This window comes from Molothrus aeneus, chromosome 2 (assembly GCF_037042795.1).
Source record: "Molothrus aeneus isolate 106 chromosome 2, BPBGC_Maene_1.0, whole genome shotgun sequence".
Classification (NCBI taxonomy): Eukaryota; Metazoa; Chordata; class Aves; order Passeriformes; family Icteridae; genus Molothrus; species Molothrus aeneus.
In genome coordinates this window covers 102,766,597-102,785,550 of record NC_089647.1, presented here as the reverse complement: position 1 = coordinate 102,785,550, position 18,954 = coordinate 102,766,597, and the positions used below count along the sequence as shown (strand labels likewise).

The following is an 18,954-nucleotide window of genomic DNA, read 5'->3' as shown; positions in this document are numbered from 1 at the left end:
TTCATACCAGAGATCCTTAAATGAGATGATACTTACTAACATCCCCACTGAGAATAAGAATATTCCCAAACTGTTTTGAATGCAGAATTTTAATATTCTGAAAAGGTGAATCTTCATCATAAACAACTTCATCTATGTCATACTCCACCAGGCGCCCATCAGCTGTGGGCCAGTATCTATCAATAACACCTCCTCTCAAAATGGCTGGCAACCTGAAAAAAATAATATGAAAGAAGATTACAAAAATTTGGAATGTTGATTTTAAAAAAATCCACTTCAAACATACTGTGGATTCACCACAATAAATAATATTCTTGAGAGGCTTCTAAGAAAATCTGCCACATTTAATACTTAACATGTATAGGAAACTTACCAGTCATATGTTTTATATATTCAACTTGCTAAAGGACAGGTAGTATACATGGTGGTTCTTTATGTACAACTTCTACAATGTACTTGTAAATTTCTTTCTATTCTATGAGATGGAATTTACATAATGAATGAGCCTCTGTAGAAGAATCAGCTCATGACTAGAACTTAATACAATACAAAAACAGAATGCAGGCAAAAAAACATGACAAAACCTCTTCCCATCTTCAGTTCAGTTAAGAATGACATTTCTCTGAGATTAAGTGGATCTCATTCTGACGCTATACTGAGATACATTTTAACACAGAGAAACAAAAAAAGAACTATTACAGCGTTTCAAATTGAGCTGGGTCAGTTTGATGCAGTATATAACCACAATCCTTGATATGACTCAATAGTCTGCATTACTTTTTAAAAGTGGTTCAAGTGTCTGCTAAGACTGTTTTGGGTATGTTGTTTGTGGGTATTAGGATTTTTTTAAATTCCATAGAGATGTACCTTGGTTCAAGTCAGCATTTCACCTGTAAAGACAAACTATCTTTGAAATGACAGCAAACAACCAAAGAGATTGCATTTAGGCAAAACATGCAGGCACAGAGTTCATCAGATCTCCCACATGTACTTCAAAGAATTAAAGGGTTTTTTCCAGGAGACTGCAGCAGAAGACCAGATCCAACAGGCTTCCTTTAAATTCCCTAGTGATTGCCAATCAACGTTCCAGCAACACTTCCTACCCGCAGTGAGCCGCCAGATGGCGGCACAAGGCGGGAGCAAGAGCAACCCTGCCTTACAACAAGACGTGAGAAACTTCTCCAGCTACTTTCATCCTACTGCACCTGCATGTGTGCAGCTGGCACCAAAACAAAACAATGCAAAATGCAAAGCAAATTCAAAAGAACCCAAGAAACCCCATAAAAAACCCCACAAACCAAAAACAAGCAAAAAAAAAAAAAAAGACATTGATGAGCATGTGACAAGATCCATGCCAGATGCACTGTTCTAGGAGGTTCACTTCCCCATGCTAAGGTAAGCAGAAGATCTAGATCACTCCAGGCAGACATTGTCCTGACCTGTTTTTTAAGGAATACCTATCACAGGGATTCAACAAACTCCCTTTATCATTTCAGCATCAAAACAGCCTCAGAAAGCTTCTCCTCCATAAGCACAGATACAAGATAATCTATGTTCATACACTGTGCACCTTTTGTGAGGCTTTACCAGGTTGAAGTAACAAGATAATTACTCTATTTTACATACAGCTGAGAAACAGAAATAACAATACACAAGTATAATACCACTTTTCAAATTGCTACCATTTTGCTTGTACTCTCTTCATAACCTTCAGATCTACTTTCTGCCATAGTACTGCTTAACTGTTTTCCTATTTTGTAGTTTGCTCCTTGGCTTTACTGAGCCTTGTTGATTTCACACTTGCTTTTTACTTTTCTTGACCCATTTTCACTTTTATGTTCCTTCAAGCACCTGCTGCACTTTCTACCATGTGCATGCCTAGAGTAAATGTTTCGTGGCTTCAAGGTAAGCTGCCAAACAGCCACCACGAAGATAACAACAAGCCACATCCAGTATGAAAGTTATTTCAGCACCAGGCCATGAGCTGCAATTTTAGTCCTTAAATTTTAACACATAGCCTTGAATTTAAATAATCCAAACTGACAAAGGGCTTGCAAAGTCTCCATCCTTAAGTTTAGTTATAAAAATTTGCTACAAAACGTAGCTACCTTCTTGGCAGGTCCCTAAACCACACATACCCACAGCGAGCACCATAAGGCACAGCAGAGGCAGAGATGTGAGAAAGGGCTGCAGGAAACCTTATCAGGGCAAAGTGTCTGTGGGCTTGAGCTCCATTTTAGCTCTAATGCTCACCCCTGGTCCCTGTGCCAGAGCTGCACTGCAGCTCTATCCCCACCTGCCCAAGTCTTTTGCCGATCCTTGATACCCAGCTTGTGCTCAGAGCTGCCTCAGTACTACAGCCCAGCCTGGCAGCCACAGGGCTGGGGCTGATCCTGGTGACCATCATCAGCTCAGCTTCTCCATGAGCTCTGGCATGTGGCCCACGGGTACAGTTTATGCCCTCGCCTATTCCTCTGCCACCCCTGGCTCTTTCAGAGCAGTCTGCTCCTGCTTCCACGCTTCGTTTTCTCTCGCTAGTTCATGCAATCCTCACAAGAAACTAAAAAAAATCCCATCCATACCTTCATACTCCAGGCTACTCACTGCATTACAGCAAAGCCTAACTTGCTTATTATCTTTAGTAACTATGCAGACAAGCCATATACAGAAGTAGAGGTACAAACTTACCGTTTCACCCTTTTTATGTTACCATGAATCAACTCTTTCATTCTTTCTTCTACTTTGTTTAGAAGCTGCAAAAAATAGCAAACAAGAGGTAGAATTTGTAGATCAGCACTTAATGCAAAATATCTGTCAAATTAGCCTACCTGGAAGTCAATAATGCAGCACCTGCTACAAAAAGGCTTTGAAATTTAACACTAGAAGCCCATGAGCAACTAGCTGGCCTCCTCAGCCTTGTTACCAGCAAGAATGTGCACATTTCAGCAGCTGTCATCACTGCATTTAGCTGTTCTCCAGGACAACACATCCAAAGAGGGAACATGAGAACTCTTCAAATTTCCATTCCTGCTACAGCAGTGGGCTCTTCCCCTGCAAGATTCAATGTCTAGAGCCTTCATGCCAGAAAAGAGGAAGTTGTTTTTCTCCATGGGGCAAAAGATTGAGTATGGAGGTTTCCCATCTCCCAGCACAGAGAGTACAAAGAAGTCTCACACTAATAAACCAGGCTGAGCATCTCAAGTCCTCCCTCACTGCCCTGGGTAGCTGAAGAGACCCAAGCCCTAACCAAAGCTGCTGTATTTTTACAACTCTGACAAAAAACATAAGGCCCAGTACTTGCAGAGGAGCATGTGCATTCATGCACTCAAACACGTGCACAACTTCAACAGTGAGCATCCAGGTTTGAACTGACTTGAACATTTTGAATCTTTTCCCATGATAGACTTCGACAGACCTGACTAAAAAGGGGTTCCCCATACAGTTAGGTAATCCTAAGATAAGCAACACTCATACCTGATCAACTTCTTCTCTTCCTTTCATGTCATCATTGTAGCTCTGCAGATCCACCAACACCAGTCCATGAGGGTGAATTCTCAAATTGGCAAAACTACAACAGAGACAGTGATGACAAATTTATTATCAAAAATCAGAGTATGGAAAGAAAATCTAAAGCAAGTTATATTAAAGTTCAGAATGAGTATATTTTTCCCCATCATCTGTAACTGTTGGCAGTGCCAGCTCAAGTCTTCCTCTTCAAGTCACAAAGAGCAAACAAAGTTGCAAGAACTTGCTCATCACTACACAACTAATAAAACCAAGTAGGAAGCAAGGCAGTGAAACAGGGTGTTTAAGCCACAGCAACAATGGTACAAAGAGAATACGCTGCTTGCTAGTCTACAAGGCCTGCTGGAACAGCTGTGTTGGTTTAGGCTTTTTAATTGAAAACAATCCTTAAGAAAACATCTGGACACTTTCCTTCCTCTATATTTTCCTCTTCACTTCTGAGGGTGTGTCTCTGTTTTGTTTTGCAGACAGGGTGGTTGGGACTGATTTTTTTGTTGGTTGTTTTCTAAATTTTTTTTATAGTAACAATTCAGAGACACTGATCACATTCAAAGCTGAATAAAAATCTGTAAGTGAAAAACAATAAGCATAGTGGAGCAAACCACAGCTCTGACTGGCAAAGAAATTGCAGCAGCAAACTCTCATTGATGAATACACATGCAAGGTCAACAAAACTCCTACTGTATATTTACTACAGAAACATTTGAAGACCAAAGAGCAAGGCCTCGCCATTGAACTAACAGTGAATCTCCAAGAACTTGCAATGAAGAAAACAAGAACTAAGGGCAGTGGGGAAGGACACAATGAAACAGTGTAGCAGAGTCAATATCCTTCCTATTCTAGGGAGGAGAAAGACAAAAAGAAACAGAAAGGCTACAAAGGAAGCGGAGGAGAAAAACATACAACGGAAACAAAAGCAGAAGAGGGGATGAGAACAGGAATGGCTGAACAAAGAAAGGGTATTCAGGGATCGAAATGCACTAGTACAACACAGAAACCTCAGATAAAGCTGTATCATTCTCTGAATGCTCCATTCTCTGCCTGTCTCCTTATCACCCTACTCAGTCCCAAAGGAACACAAACAAACTCTTGTTATGACAAAGTTTACATGATCTTTCATCTCCCCACCACTCCCACCTTTTTTGTCTCTTCCAGAGTCCCTTTTGCAAACTGTCAGCCTCTATAGGAACACCACCTCCCCCATGGTGCTGGGACCTTCAGCCCTCAGCTGCAGTCAGAGACAAAACCCTGATTATTGTGTGTTATCTGAAGATAACGTCTGGTAACTGTAAAACAATCAAATTATGAAACTGACTGAAGCAACTCAAGAATAAAAACACCTTGCTGGCTTTGGAACAGCAGTGATCTGCAGCTCTAATGTGTTACTACTATCACCAAGTTATCTTCAGAGGATGGGTCTGGGCAGTCTGAGTCTTTCCTCAAGACTCTGCAGACAGGTCCTGTACCCAGAAGAAAAGGCATTTATTTCCATTTACTACACACATGCACACCCAGAGCACACAGACTGTCACCACCTTGGAGCAGCCGTCCCCCCCTCCATCCCAGAGCTTCCCCACTAGGTGTCCTCCAACACAGGGTTTTGGTGAGGAATCACAAAAGCCTACCAAGATTCTGTTTGCATGAGGGTTTGGGGTTTTTTAAAGGAGAGAAGGACAAAAGAGCAGAACTTTGAAGATGGAAGTATTGGTCACTCCAGCAGGTTTTGGACATGACCATTCACAGTGAAGAGGATGAAGTCCATAGGGCCTCAGAGCTGTGGCAATACAGACAGAAAAATGTGTATGCAGCTCATAAGACAGCTCTGATTCCCTGAAAACTGGTATGGTGTCAAATATTTTCGCTGTTAGAAAAACTTTTTATCAGTTTATTTCCATATTCTGGAATTTGCTGTTGGCACAAATGAGCAACAGATTGACTGTCCCATGACTCAAGTTCTCTTTTAAATTAATTTCCTAGAAGAATCACACGGCTGTCATAGGATTTGACAGCTGACATCTTCACTTCCCCTGTGACTCCATGAGAGCCTCAGCAGGGGATATTCCTGCCCCTGCTTTGAGGTGGGAGGTGAGAGGGGCAGAGTTGCTCTGAAAGTACAGCCACACAACTTCAGATTTGTAAGTGGTATGATGGCATTAGAATACAGAGACAACAGCCTGCAGAACCATCCATTTCATCCAATTGTCACCTCTAGCAGAACAGAAGGGTCCTGACACCTGGGGCAAGGGGGAAGACATGAAAGGCAGGCAGCAGGCTGTGTAATGGGACTAAACTTCAAGTTCAAACAGGTTCCAAGTTTCTGGCTGATATTCTCAGCTAGTTTATGATAAAACTTGAATGAAATTCAAAATTATCAACAATAATACAGGTTATACCTTGGCTATAAGTTATCTGGATGAAAAGAGACACCTAAAATAAGCTAAAATGCCTGTAAAGATTTAAGTACACAGCCAAGTGTACTCAAAAATGAACAGTCAGTATTAAGTAGTATTAATGCAGTAGTGGTAGGCCAAAGCTGAACCCACAAAAAGTTACCAGCTTTAGTCAGCAGACAGCAAAGGCTGTGCTGGCTTTTGCCACTTTACATTTTTCTTCTTGGCAGAACATATATGAATGCAAGTTTTTATCAGCAGTTGCTCTTTTAATATGTGGGAGAGGGGTCTTTAAAACAATGAAAATAGTTTCCATTCTCGATCTATGAATATACAGGAAAGATTACTTTAGAATCCCATAGGGGAAAAATAAAGTTTGCTTCAAAATTAGCCCCTACTGTCTCATCTTCCTGAAAAATACAATACCTGTTTAAAAAGAAAAAGCCACCTGCCTCACTTCTGGTTTGTGCTTGCATGTAATTTCATAAAAGTAACAAGAGGAAAAAAAAGCTCGGTGAGGAGGTATCCTCTTCCTTTCCATCTGGCAAGGAAATCTGCACCTGAAAAGCAGCCCCCACTGTAAGAACACTCCACTTGCTGCTGCACCTGCATATCTGTCACATCCTCCAAGGCAGTGCTCAAGCTTTTTGTGCTTGTATGCACAGGTGTCAGCTACAGACACAATTCTACTGAGTGCTGCATCTTAGCACCTGAACATCAGAAAACATCAGATGTCAACAAATAATTCCAAACTGCGCAAATCAAAAAGTAACTGCTTGAAACAGAACTAGGAAGCAAAGATCAAAATATTCTAACCCAAAATGCAACATCCTACCTTAGTTACTTGTACTGCAGAGTACAATGAAACAGTACAATCACACATACCCAAGAAAGGATTTCCCAAACCCTCACATCCAGAGAATAAAGCTGGATAGAAAGACAGGTACCTACAAACTCCTCTTTACCCATCAAAGCTTTTATCTGCTGACTAACTTTGAATCACTATAAAAGAGAATAATTCAAGTATTTAAAAAACAACTTGCCACTAAAAGTATCAACTGCCAAACTACTCAATGAGAGAGGAAATAAAAATTTACTTATACTAGGGAAACGTACAATTTTTGAAAATGGCATGACACTTTAACTAAAACATTCTTTTTTAAAGTTCTTCACATTAATTACAAAGTACTTGAGGGACCTTAAGGAGCTAGGCAATCACATTTCTTCATTATACCATTAGTCCACTTCTATTTTTACAGAATAAGAAAATTAAATCAATAAAAGCTATCATGGCAGCTGCTGCTGATTCCTACCAACTGCTTCCTATTCTTCAGCCCATTTTTACACTCTGGGTCACTCTATAGGCAACTACAACATTTTAGCCTGAAACAAAGAGCTGAGGAATGTTCATCCTGCTCCTTTAAAATATGCTGTCTAGCATACAGAGTGGTTAGCAAAAGACTAACAAAGAAAAGGAAAAAAGTAAACACACTCCCCTCCCCCTTCACAGTGTTAACATATTCATCAGCATCTCTGGGACACAGAAACCAAATTCAACTGGGTAAAGCTTGCACTGCTGTGAACAGTGAAGTCAAGTGCAGTAGGATTATACTTCTCTAAACAAGAAGTCAGACACCAAAGTTAAAAATGGATGTGTGCTATAAAGGAGGTCAAAGCTTTTCTAAAAGACGCTCTTTTACTGTAGAAACCATGACTCAAGTTTCAGGTTTTGGGGGTTAATGTAGAACTTCAAGATGGAACATGATAAAAGAAGGAACACAGATTTACAAGGAAAAAAACTCTGATAGCTCCGTATAGTATAATAAAAGGCTACTTGCTCACAAGCAGTAATGAGATTAAAACAAAGCATTAGTTGAGAAGATAGCAGTTTCTAAAGATTAGCTTCACTGATTTTTCTCCTTAACTTAGATGTAACAACACTTTTCCATCTGTTGAAATATACTGGGCAGTATGACTATACAAAGTCACATATACACTAAGTAAGATAAAAATTTCACATGTTGTAAACCTAACTTTTAACTGTTTAGTCCAAGATATTGACATTTCAGTAAAAGCATGCTGCTTAACGTGACCCTACAAACCACTTTAGAAGGAATCTAAAAACACACAGCTCAGAAAAACAAGACTGCTTAAGACTCAAAACTCAAGAGACACAGCTCCACTCTGGCACATGCTACAGCTCCCCAAGCAGAGTTTGGGCAAGGGGGCTGGCAAAGCACAGAGGAATGCATCTATCCCCATCACTTCAGAGAACTTGAGTGGCTCAAGTGAGCCATTCCCTGCCCCACTCCAGAGCCTTGTGTTGACAACCCCATTAGTAAATATTTTCAGCTGAACCTCCCTCAATTAGGTTTTTTGTCAGAACAAATCACAAAGTAGATGGACCAGGTAGAGTTGCCACATATGACTTTTGCTTGCTTAGCTTTGGACAAAAGAGAACAGGGATCTGTTGCTTTGGTAATGACAACAGGAAAGGAAGTCTTAATCCCCAAATCAGCTCCAATTCATCCACCAGTGCAGCCCTCCATGGAGCTGTTCACTTGGTGGCTTTGTCAGAGACAGCTTTGTCAACAACAGGGCCCACAACTCCACAGACTGCAGCACAGGGCACCCTGCAGGCTATGGGGGTTATCTCAGCAAACTTTGGAGTACACACACTGGTTAGCAACACATTACTATCTCATCTCAGATATTTTTCCCAGGGATTAGTATCCAGCTTGTTTTATCAACTGCAAATCTGTCTTGCAATGGCTCAGTCACCTTTGGCTGGCTAAAAACATGTTTGTGTGCACATGCTCACAAAACCCTTACTCACAGCACCCCCTCCATCTCTCCTTCTAGGGAGCTTGTAACAAGTTGTAGCCAGCCATCCTTACACGAGCTGCTTGTAACATACCTACATCACAATTCTTTTTTCCAAGTTTTACTACAAGCTGCTGCTGGAAATGAAGCCAGGGCATGCAGGCTTTTCCTCTTCTTGCCTTGCAAAACAGTGAGTGTTTTGCAAGGCAAGAAGAGGAAAAGCCTGCATGCCCTGGCTACTTTCTTCCTAGTTGTGTCAGGTAATATTTTTATGCTGATTAAAATGCATGATATTTTAAGGTACTAAGATAAGTGCAGACAAACTTGCTGGTATTAAAACAGAACTAGGAAGGTCTGTTTTAATTATTTAGTCAGTTGAAATCCATACGCTCATCAGTTCATTCTTACAATTTGTGAAACGTGTTTGTTTTGCAAGGTTATTTGACTGTCCAGTCTGTTGGGTTTTATGAGTTTACAACCTCATTTGTTTAAGTTAACTGAAACTACATCAAACAAATACAAACTACACTAGCAGAAATATATTGTTTAGGGCTACCTTAAAAAAAGTATTCAGGCTTGTTATATAACCAGAGGAAACAAAATTGCTGAGGTCCCAAAACTCACAGAAAGTTCCCCTATGCATGTGTTCAACTGATAGTGTAACAAGAGCAATCAAGTCAAATATTTTAAAATTTAGGTTTTTAAAAGAGCCTTTCTTAGAGATGCTTCCAGGTGCCAGTTCACTTATCTCCTGGAAAAGTTATGCAACAAAACACTTTTCTAGGAAGTTCCTGGAACACATCAAAAGACCGGCAATTTAACTCTGAAACTGCTCCTTTAGAAGAGGCTTTCATCTTAAGGAGAATGATCAGATGAATTTGCAACGAGAAAACCCAATCTGAGAATTCACATCTCATATACCTCTAACACTCAAGGAAATGCAGAAAAGCAACATGAGGCCATGTAATCAAATAAAACCAACCTTTTAATCTTCTAACTTCTTTTTACTTTTAGGTATTATCTTTTAATTCTTCAGAGTTGGTAGAACCTTGATATTATTTTTTTAGAATTACATGAAGGCTTAACTCAATAGAGAGGAAGGATATTTACCAACTATTACAGAGGAAGAAAATTAGCAACTTTTCTATATTTTCACCAACTCAGAGTCAAAAGGTTACCAGAACTGCAATGTTGATCAAATTATTCAGGAAGAATATAAAAGCACATATAATTAAAGACAAAATAAAGAAGACTGTACAAAAGCAAGATACAACTAACAGGTTTTTCTAGATGCATCAAGCATAAAAAACAAGTAATTTTGAGCAGAAAAAGCCAGCACCACATTTGAAAAGCTAACTGAAATATAATAAAAACTTCATAGAGCATAACTGAGAATGATAAACATAGAACTACTCATATCCACTTACTTGTTACCTTAGTTTGGGTCCCAAAAACCCTCCCACAAAAAAATCACAATTAAACAAGCAAACAGAACAAACCACCAAACAAAGCAAATCCAACCAGCAAAAACCAGAAAACAGGCAACCACAAAGCAGCAGCTGCCACAATTATAACAAGAACAGGTAACTGAATAACAATAAAGAAATTTAGTGCAATAAAACCATGGTAGTTACTTATAAATAGACCAGATTAATGTACACCATAATCAACTAACTGTGAAGCAGCATCTGGAAATAAAGTGAATGTAGTTTTGCTTATCATTTTGTCCCAGCAGACTCAGCTTTTGTGTCACTAATGACACCAACGACCCTTATCTTGCTGTTAATTACCTCAGAAGCTGCTTGAGAATTTGAAGCATAGAACAGCATGTAAATACAGACAGACACAAAGAAGCTGTCATTGTTCACATGCCAAGGTTAGACCCCAACATGTTTAGACATATTTAATGGTCAGAAAATTACAAATACATTCAACTGACTTGAGCTTTCCTGCATCTGGAAGGACATTAGTGCTGAGACCAAGGCACCATTCCATGGTACAGATTAGACTGACCAGTTCAACCTTCTGATATCCAAATTGCAAGATGACATAGTCCAGATTAGAAACAATATTCTGCTTTATCATAGCTACTTCATCCACAAGGCTGATAAAAGGATGGCCTGCCCTGTCAACACTACAGGAGGTCCAATAGAGGGCGAAAAAAATACTTTCAGGACAGACAGCAGTGACATAATCAAAAGAAAAATCCACTCACCTGCCATTTTTTTTGATGTAGGTTACTAAATAACCATGGTCTTCCCAGTTATGAACTGTTTCTGTCATTCCCTGCTCCTGAAAAATGGGCTGTAGAGCTTTAAGAACGGCATTACAATCAGCTGCAAGATTAAGAGAGAAAAACATAAATCAGTGAGGATTTTTCACTCAAGTTATTTCTGCCTTTTTTACAGGCTGGAAAGTTTTTCCTGGAAGCCTGGATTAATTTTTCTTTAAGTACCATTTGAACACTCTTTCATGCATTTTCTCTTCTGCCCATCCTCATCTACCCAGAGATATTTCTCAGTGGATGGGTATCTAAACAACTTTAAATCAGTTTTCTCACCTGAGCAAAAATGGTTATCTACTATGGATATAATCAGAGTATTTTTATTACAGCTACTATTGATCATATACTATATCACAATCCAAACAAGTCTTTACTCACATAATTTCTTTTAAAATGACTTACTACACAAACAGCAATCCCCAAAAAACCCCACAGCACTGACAAGAAACCTCAAAAAAAGTTAAGCTGTAATACTGGGTAACTACAAAGGCATCAAAGACTAACCTATCCACCCTAACCCTACACAAACATCCTTTCTTCTAACACCCAGGCCAGAGCAAGTCCCAGTTGAAATCTTCAGGATATTATGGATAAGAACTCTCAGAAGAGCACACAAAAACTCACTTGGAAATAACTGACATTACTCTGGTACAACTACCTTCAAAAGCAAGCTGATAATTTGTCCATAAAGGTATTTATTCAGTCAGAATATGTTAAATTCAGAAGTTTCAAGTTTGCTGTACAGTTTTGTGGGGGTTTTGTTACCCACAACATAGCTTTAATGAACAATTTTAGTTTCTTCAAATAAGTGTCTCAAAAACAAGTTGCAAGCTTTGCCCATTTATTTTGGAGTTGACAAGGTGAATTAGGGGAAGATGCTCCTAAAGTTGCACTTAGCAGAACAGGACCAAAACTGGAAAGACTTAGCCCACCAGTGTCAGTGAGGAGACCTAACAAAACATTAATTTACTGGCTGTCCCTGGAAGGCAAGCAGCATCACTTCCACTTCACAAAACACAGAACTAAGCCACCATGGTCATGCCATATGGCAACAATATAACCAGGAGTTGGTATCTCCACCAGAGACATCACCTGACACAGATTTAGTATGGAGACAGTTTACAACCGAATGCTCCAGCACAGACATCTTCCCCATTGTGACTTTCTTAAAGAGTTATTCCCAAGGTACTTATTTTGTTTTACCCCTGCTCCCAAAATGCATATACACTGGAAGCCAGTAAAGGTAGCCAGAGGACATAACCAGCAATAGTTCCCAGGATAAGATGGAGTTGTACAAGGCGCAAAGAACTGAAAACAGATGCATACCAAATAAATCAAAGTTTCTCAATCAATCATTTCTATCCAATTCCACAGTAGACTAAGCTAAAAATCTGACTGCTTGAAACTTATGTTTGCCCATCTATAAACCCGAGACTTGAATTGCTCTGAATGCTTCAATCAGACAGACTGAAGCAACTGACAGAGTATTTGCCTTTCTTCAAGTAAAACCAAGAGCAAGCCAATTCCCCAGTAGCCAAGGATATTTAATAGAAGTTGGAAGGCTTTGCTTATTGCTCATTCTATCTGATCTCAATGTATATTCTGAGATAGATTTATTTTTCATTTTCTAAATCTCACTCAACTCCACGTTGCAAGCTAAAGGCAAATAGAACCAACAAAACTAAATTTTGTTAGACCACAGTGAATTATTTAACTGCTGGTTCCTTCTTAGTCAGGAGCACCACTGATGAAACACCCCAGCACACTACCACCATGAAACTTCTTCCTTCCCCGAACTTTCTGTAAAAATATGCATCATCTGTACCAGTAAGATTTTAGACTTCCTATCCAGTGTCAGGTTCTACCAGGGCACAGGCAATAAGGCTCAGAGTACACAGCTTGTCTGCCCAGTAACCATGGTTACAGCAGTTACAAGTGGGCCAGCAATCAAACCAACATGTTTTTCAGACATCAAAAGAATAGGTAAATGGGGCCATAACTATGAGCCACAGCTCTTAAACAGGTTTTAATCTCTGCCTTGCTCTAGCAAGGGACCTTTGCAAGGCTCACTTTGAACTTGCAGCTTCTGGCAGGCATCAGCCGTTTCTGGAGAAGGTAAGAGCAGCTGCTCCAATGCCAGTACATGCACAAAGAATTTTTGTCACTTCAGACATGCAGTCCCCACTTCCTCAGCAGCATTTGCTTCCTTCCCAACTCCTTTACCTTTCTCCATCTTTTTCACAATAAATGCCTACTTCCACCACTTACTTCTTAAGCCACCACCACAAAAACATTAAAAACCCTGTTTACTAATGCATGCAATACCCTCCAAGGGCCAAGAGTAAAATGACATGAGACTCAAACTGAACCAGTGTTCAACCAACCCCCAAACCACCTCACTTCTGCAGCTTCTGGAAGACTCAGCAGCAAGATGGCAAACAGACTGAAAGAACTGAAGTCCTCGTAACACATTTAGCCTGTTTTCAACAGCTTTAAGGAATCCTGCTAGGTGCATCTTGGCAGACACAGCAGGACAAATCATCACTGGTATTTTTCTGCTCCATGAACAGATCAACCCCTCACATACAGCTCATCACTCAGACACAAAGTTCTTTGCTAAGAACCCAGGTACAAGCTTGATTAAGCTCTCCCTATTATGCTATTAACTTTAGGAAATTAAAACAACAACATGCTCTTTTCACCAGGTATCCTTTTAGTTATACCACACAAGATTTGCCTTGGAGGGCTAATTAATTCTTTTAAGTTGGAGATTCCCTTATAAAATGTTTGAGGCCTTAAGTGGTTGCTTGAAGGCATCAGGAAGTTTCAGTGAGCTCAGGATACCTCACCCAAATCCACTTGTCACCACCTCACTCCAAGCTCAGATATGCTCTTATCAAGCATTGATAAGCAAATAGGACAATGGTGATTAAAACAACAGGAACACCTTTGAATCTACATCTAAATGATTATTCGAGTATCATTACATCTTTTGTTATTCAGGAACAAAAGAAAAAAACTCTGGATACAAAGTATGAAATACAGATTTAGGCATTTGATAATTATTTCCCAGAAATAATGAAAAATGCCTAGAGTTTCAACTTCAGAGAAGAGGAACAAAACCCACTATGTATAGGATTTGAAATATATGTATTTTTCAAAAGAGTTAATGCCCAGTTTAGCCAGAAGATTTTTGAACCCTGCCACATCTGAAGAGAAGACTTGCAGCAGTTTCAGATGCTCCTCTGAATTTAAGCAGCAAAGCAGTCAGTAATTGACAGTAATCTGTGAACATGAGGGCAAAGTCCAGAGTCACTGTAAGCACCAAGTCTGGCCTCATGCACAACACTGGCTAGTTCTACCCTCATACTTGAGCTCAGTGTTGGAATCATCTGCTATTGAGCCAGACTACCTCTAAAAATATTCTGGATTAAGACATCTTCATGCCCTACAATTAACAAAACTTCAGTAAGCTATGGGAACAGATTAATTCTCATTGAAAATACTCACCCCACTTCTAACTTCAAATTTCTCTTACCCTGATTTTCAACCATTTCTTCTAGCAAGTGAGAATATAGCATAACCAAAACAATAAAACAGATCAAAGCACTTATATATGATTCAGCAACTGATGAATTTTCCCTTGGCAGCTAAATATTCAGTAGAGAAAGGTGAAGAAAACAAATCAAACTAAGTGTTCCATTAAGAATACATGAAAGAGTTAGCATACATTAGGAATCAAGGTGCAGAATATGCTAAGAGTAAATAGCAACCTGAAGGGCTGGCATATCGTTTCAGTTCAGAGCTGTTTAGGTTGTTTCAACATAATAAATCCTTGTGTTTTGCAAGTCTGATATTCTTGCACACAGGCACCCTACCTATCAACTCCCATTCTTCAAAAACCTTAAAGGAAAAGGAAATACAGAGACAGGGCAGGAGGGCACCACATGCAAGTGATGAAAGGAACACACCTGACAGAAGAGATTCATTTCTAGGCAGCTGAGGTCCAGGGGCAGTTCAAGAGGAGCAGCAGGAGAGGGTGCCTCCAACCTGCCACAGATGCACACCTGACTGCTCTGGCACTGAGCTCACCACAGTGAAACTGGCAGCCCCTTCCACCACCACCTCTTACTGGAAACAGTGTCCTCAGGCTCACAGGTGTACAGGGAATCTCACCCACAGACTGATCCTAGGCATTTTTCCAATGCCAATATTGTATCTCAATCTCAACCATGAAAAAACTGCAGAATTAAGAAGTTTGCAGCAGAAATGTTTGGTGAGCAAATTGTTCATAAGCTTTGAAAAATCCAGAGCCAAGGAGGAGCTTCAGGCTCCCATGTATTTTGCATGTCCTAGATTTTTTTAGCACTTGACAAAACAGAAATAAAAACCAAAAAAAAAGCTAAAAGTCACTACAGTTTATGGAAAATCAACAGCTGCCTCCTCCTCCCAGGTCCTTCTCTCCATTGTATGTGACCAGGTAGAGCAGTACATAATAATTTGCAGATAACTTGTTATCACTTAGTCATCAACTCCTGCATGGCAATCTTTTTCTTAGAACTAGAAAACTTAAGAATTGTAATTATTTTGTGCTAGTTAAAAGGATCTACCTGCATGGAAAATGAGTGAGGGGGGCACACCGGTGTTTGAAACAGACTATCTGGAGTTTTCACAGCAACATTGCAGGCTCAACTAAAGTCAGAATGCCAACAGTTGCCTAAGCTGAGCCTTGTCCTCCAACAACAAGATAACCCCACGCCTCACAAGAATGAGAGTACAGCCTCCAAGCACAGCCCAAGACCCCTGCTTTCATAACTGCCCAGAACAAAGCAGGTAGCTTTTTCCTGATGTGTTAACAGATGCAAATGAATAACAACTGGCTTTAGCAACATACACCTTCTGAGTATTAAGTTTCAAAGTCTCCCATTAGAACACACATACAGGAAAAATCCTTTGTTTTGTCCGTGCCAGCTCTGCGAAAGAAGAAAACAGCAGGAAGCAGAAAATTATACTAAAATTACTCCTTTCAATCAATTTGCACCCATGAGGACCATCCTCATTATGTTGACTTAGACACAGAAGTCAATAATCATGTGTGGCATGAGGCTTAAGAGGGCAGCAGGTGGAAATAGTCATCTACTACTCAATTCATCCAAGAGAACACAGATCATCAAGTTTCCTGGTGCACTCACTGTATTGCATTATGTATCACACAAGGTTAGGAGCAGAAGGCTGCTTTTTCCAAAGGTTTCCACAGAACTATTTTTTTTTATTTCCCCCACTCCTATTTTTAAGGATTTCCAGCTACATAGTGAATAAGGACAAATGCTTTACTGTGTAACTATAGCTAGTGGCACTTCCATGAGATCACCAGAGCCAACAGGAGTCTCTCTGTGCATCCAAGGGTCCTTTAGGAAGGAAATTGTGGGTAAAACAACCATGATCAGAACAAGCTCTCAAAGCATTAACAATACCCAGCTACAAAAAGGAGAATTCAACACTCTCTCCTCCCCTGCACTACCATCACCTTTGTATTAGCTCCCTAATCACTTTCAAGGGAGAATTCCACAGAAGATTTCAAGTTTTCGGCAAATACAGGCCTATGAGATCCATCCACTTCCATAATGGAATAAAAACACTAAAAATAAGTTATTCCTTCACTCTTCCTCTTCTTGATTTGCTGTATCAGGGCTATCAAAAAATCTAATTTACTGTGCAAATATAGGGTGCCTCTGCTTGTGGATTCATCAATATCTGAAGGCTCACTCCTGATGATTCCTGCAGAACAATATATTATGGAAAACTAAAAAGAATCCACCACAGAGACCTGTGAGAGGGGTTTTCCCTTGTTCATTTTTGGCAAAATTTTAGAAGACCATCATGTCTGGAAGCACATTAGGGACCATATTTTCAACCACTAGTAGAGCCTCCCCATTCACTCTGACATTTACAATTTTTTTTCTCTATTTTTAATTAAATATATGCTTTAAAAGTATTCTCCTATATCTGGCATCTAATTGCAGTTAGTAATGGTTGGCATCCTACTACAGTTAACTTTTTAAATGCCCATCTTCTGGAAATGTGCACAACAGATCACAAAGCAGTTCTCTGGTAACTACAAAAAAATCCCAAAACAACACAGGTCTCCACTTGAGCCTTAGTATCAACAAATGTAGTTTCAATGCCTTAAACTTCACTTGTCACCCAGTAACACACAACTGAAGTCCACCAACTGGCATACAAAGACTGTTCACATTTTAAACCTTAGCATCTGTTGAAATACCTGTAGACCTTCCACACAAAAAAAGCTGTAGAGAAGAAAACACACTTGGTAACAGAACTTCAGCATGTCCAAATAATATCAGCTCTTCTGGTTACTTACATCTTTCAAGCCACTTTAATCACCTATGACCTGACCATCTTCTAGAACAATATTAAGCATAGTACTTGTCCTATATACTTTCCTCTCCTTTCAAGGACTTTTATATTTAAGAGGCATGGTCAGAGAAATGTATCTGAAATGGCAAACACTGATGTGTCAAAAGCAGTCCTAATTTCCAGAAATAATTTGCTCTACAGCCTCAAACCATGAGCCTCACAACAAACATCTCCCACACTGTTAGCCTTCACCTTTGCAGGTGACAGTTCCTTCATGTCTGAGCAAGCAGCCATTGAGAACTTGACATCATGCTGGAGAATGAGATAATTATATTTTCAGAGTTCCAGTCATAAAGCATTTTAATCTTCAAAACTAGAAACCAACAAAAGCAGGCAATGAGTTCATAGCAGTCGTTACTGCTAAAAATGGAAAGCTATTAATACCTGTGTTAACACCTCCTGACAAGCCCCATTTGTGCTCTGACACTCAGCAGGCCAGCTCCTGGTCCAGGCCTGCCAGGACTAGACCATGGAGACCTGCAGGGCTCAGCTCACAACAGCCCAGACAAAGGCACAGGCTCCACACCACTCATGGAGGCTGCTAAGGAAACAACCAAAACAGACCCATTCCTCAACTGCAGTTGCAAACACACCTTTAGCAAAGGTTGATAACACAGTTGCAAGCTCCAGAGACATCTGAGTCTTGTCTAAGCCTTATTTACACGGTCTTCACATACAGATCATAGCTAAGGAGTCAGCAAATTTTGTTCACATACCATAAATCAATAAGGTAAGGAGATAAGCCTGTCATCTGCATGTTATCACTGCAATCAGATGTTTCAGCACTTCAGACAATCCAATGCTTGACAGAACCAGTCAAATTTAGCCATAAGGATCAGAGATATCATTCCCTCACAAGAAGTTCAAATATACTTGTTTTTACAGCTAACTGCAGCCAGCTCCAGCCACAAAAAACAAAATCTGTCTCACAGGAAAAAAACAAAGCCTTAGCACTTCTAATACATCCAGCAACAAAAGCACCCACCAGAGAACATCAAATTAAAAGTAACTCTCTATACAGCTAAGTGCTCAAATCTTTTATTGATGAACTTTATTTATAATCTTAGGCTTGGACTAATACTGAACTTGGCATCTTCTTGCTCCTTCATACACAAGATTGACTTACTTGAGAAAGAAACCACAAGTTTTCAAGAAAAATATCGAGTTTTCAATGCCAGTCATCTCTTCCTGCATTCTCCACACTAATATGCTATTTCCACACTTAGTATGGGATGAACAACGATTCAACATCTAGAACTGTTATCTGCTAAATAAAGCAAACCAGCACCAGTTCCAAATTGTCTTTAATACAGCAAGACACAGTTCAAAACAGAAGCAACTGAACTCATGGAGTGTTTTCCCAGGTAGAAGTTAGGGCAGAGATTTCAGAGAAGTAGCAAGAAAGAGCCAGTGCAGCACCCCCCAACCCCCCCTCCCCACAGTATTTAGTTGTCCTAAACACTCCCCTTCCCAGGAGATTACCCTTTCAGAAAA

General features: G+C 39.9%; 1 protein-coding gene across 1 annotated transcript in view; it reads right to left on the bottom strand.

The window, feature by feature from the left end:
• The window catches only part of SMS (spermine synthase), a 43,531-nt gene that overhangs the window by 18,839 nt on the left and 5,738 nt on the right, over positions 1–18,954 (bottom strand). Inside the window, exons 2-5 of the mRNA XM_066545430.1 lie at positions 10,954–11,074; positions 3,475–3,568; positions 2,689–2,753; positions 37–212 (exon numbers count right to left, since the gene is read on the bottom strand). Of these exons, the coding sequence (XP_066401527.1) occupies positions 37–212; positions 2,689–2,753; positions 3,475–3,568; positions 10,954–11,074 (456 nt within the window). The remainder of the gene's footprint in view (positions 1–36; positions 213–2,688; positions 2,754–3,474; positions 3,569–10,953; positions 11,075–18,954) is intronic.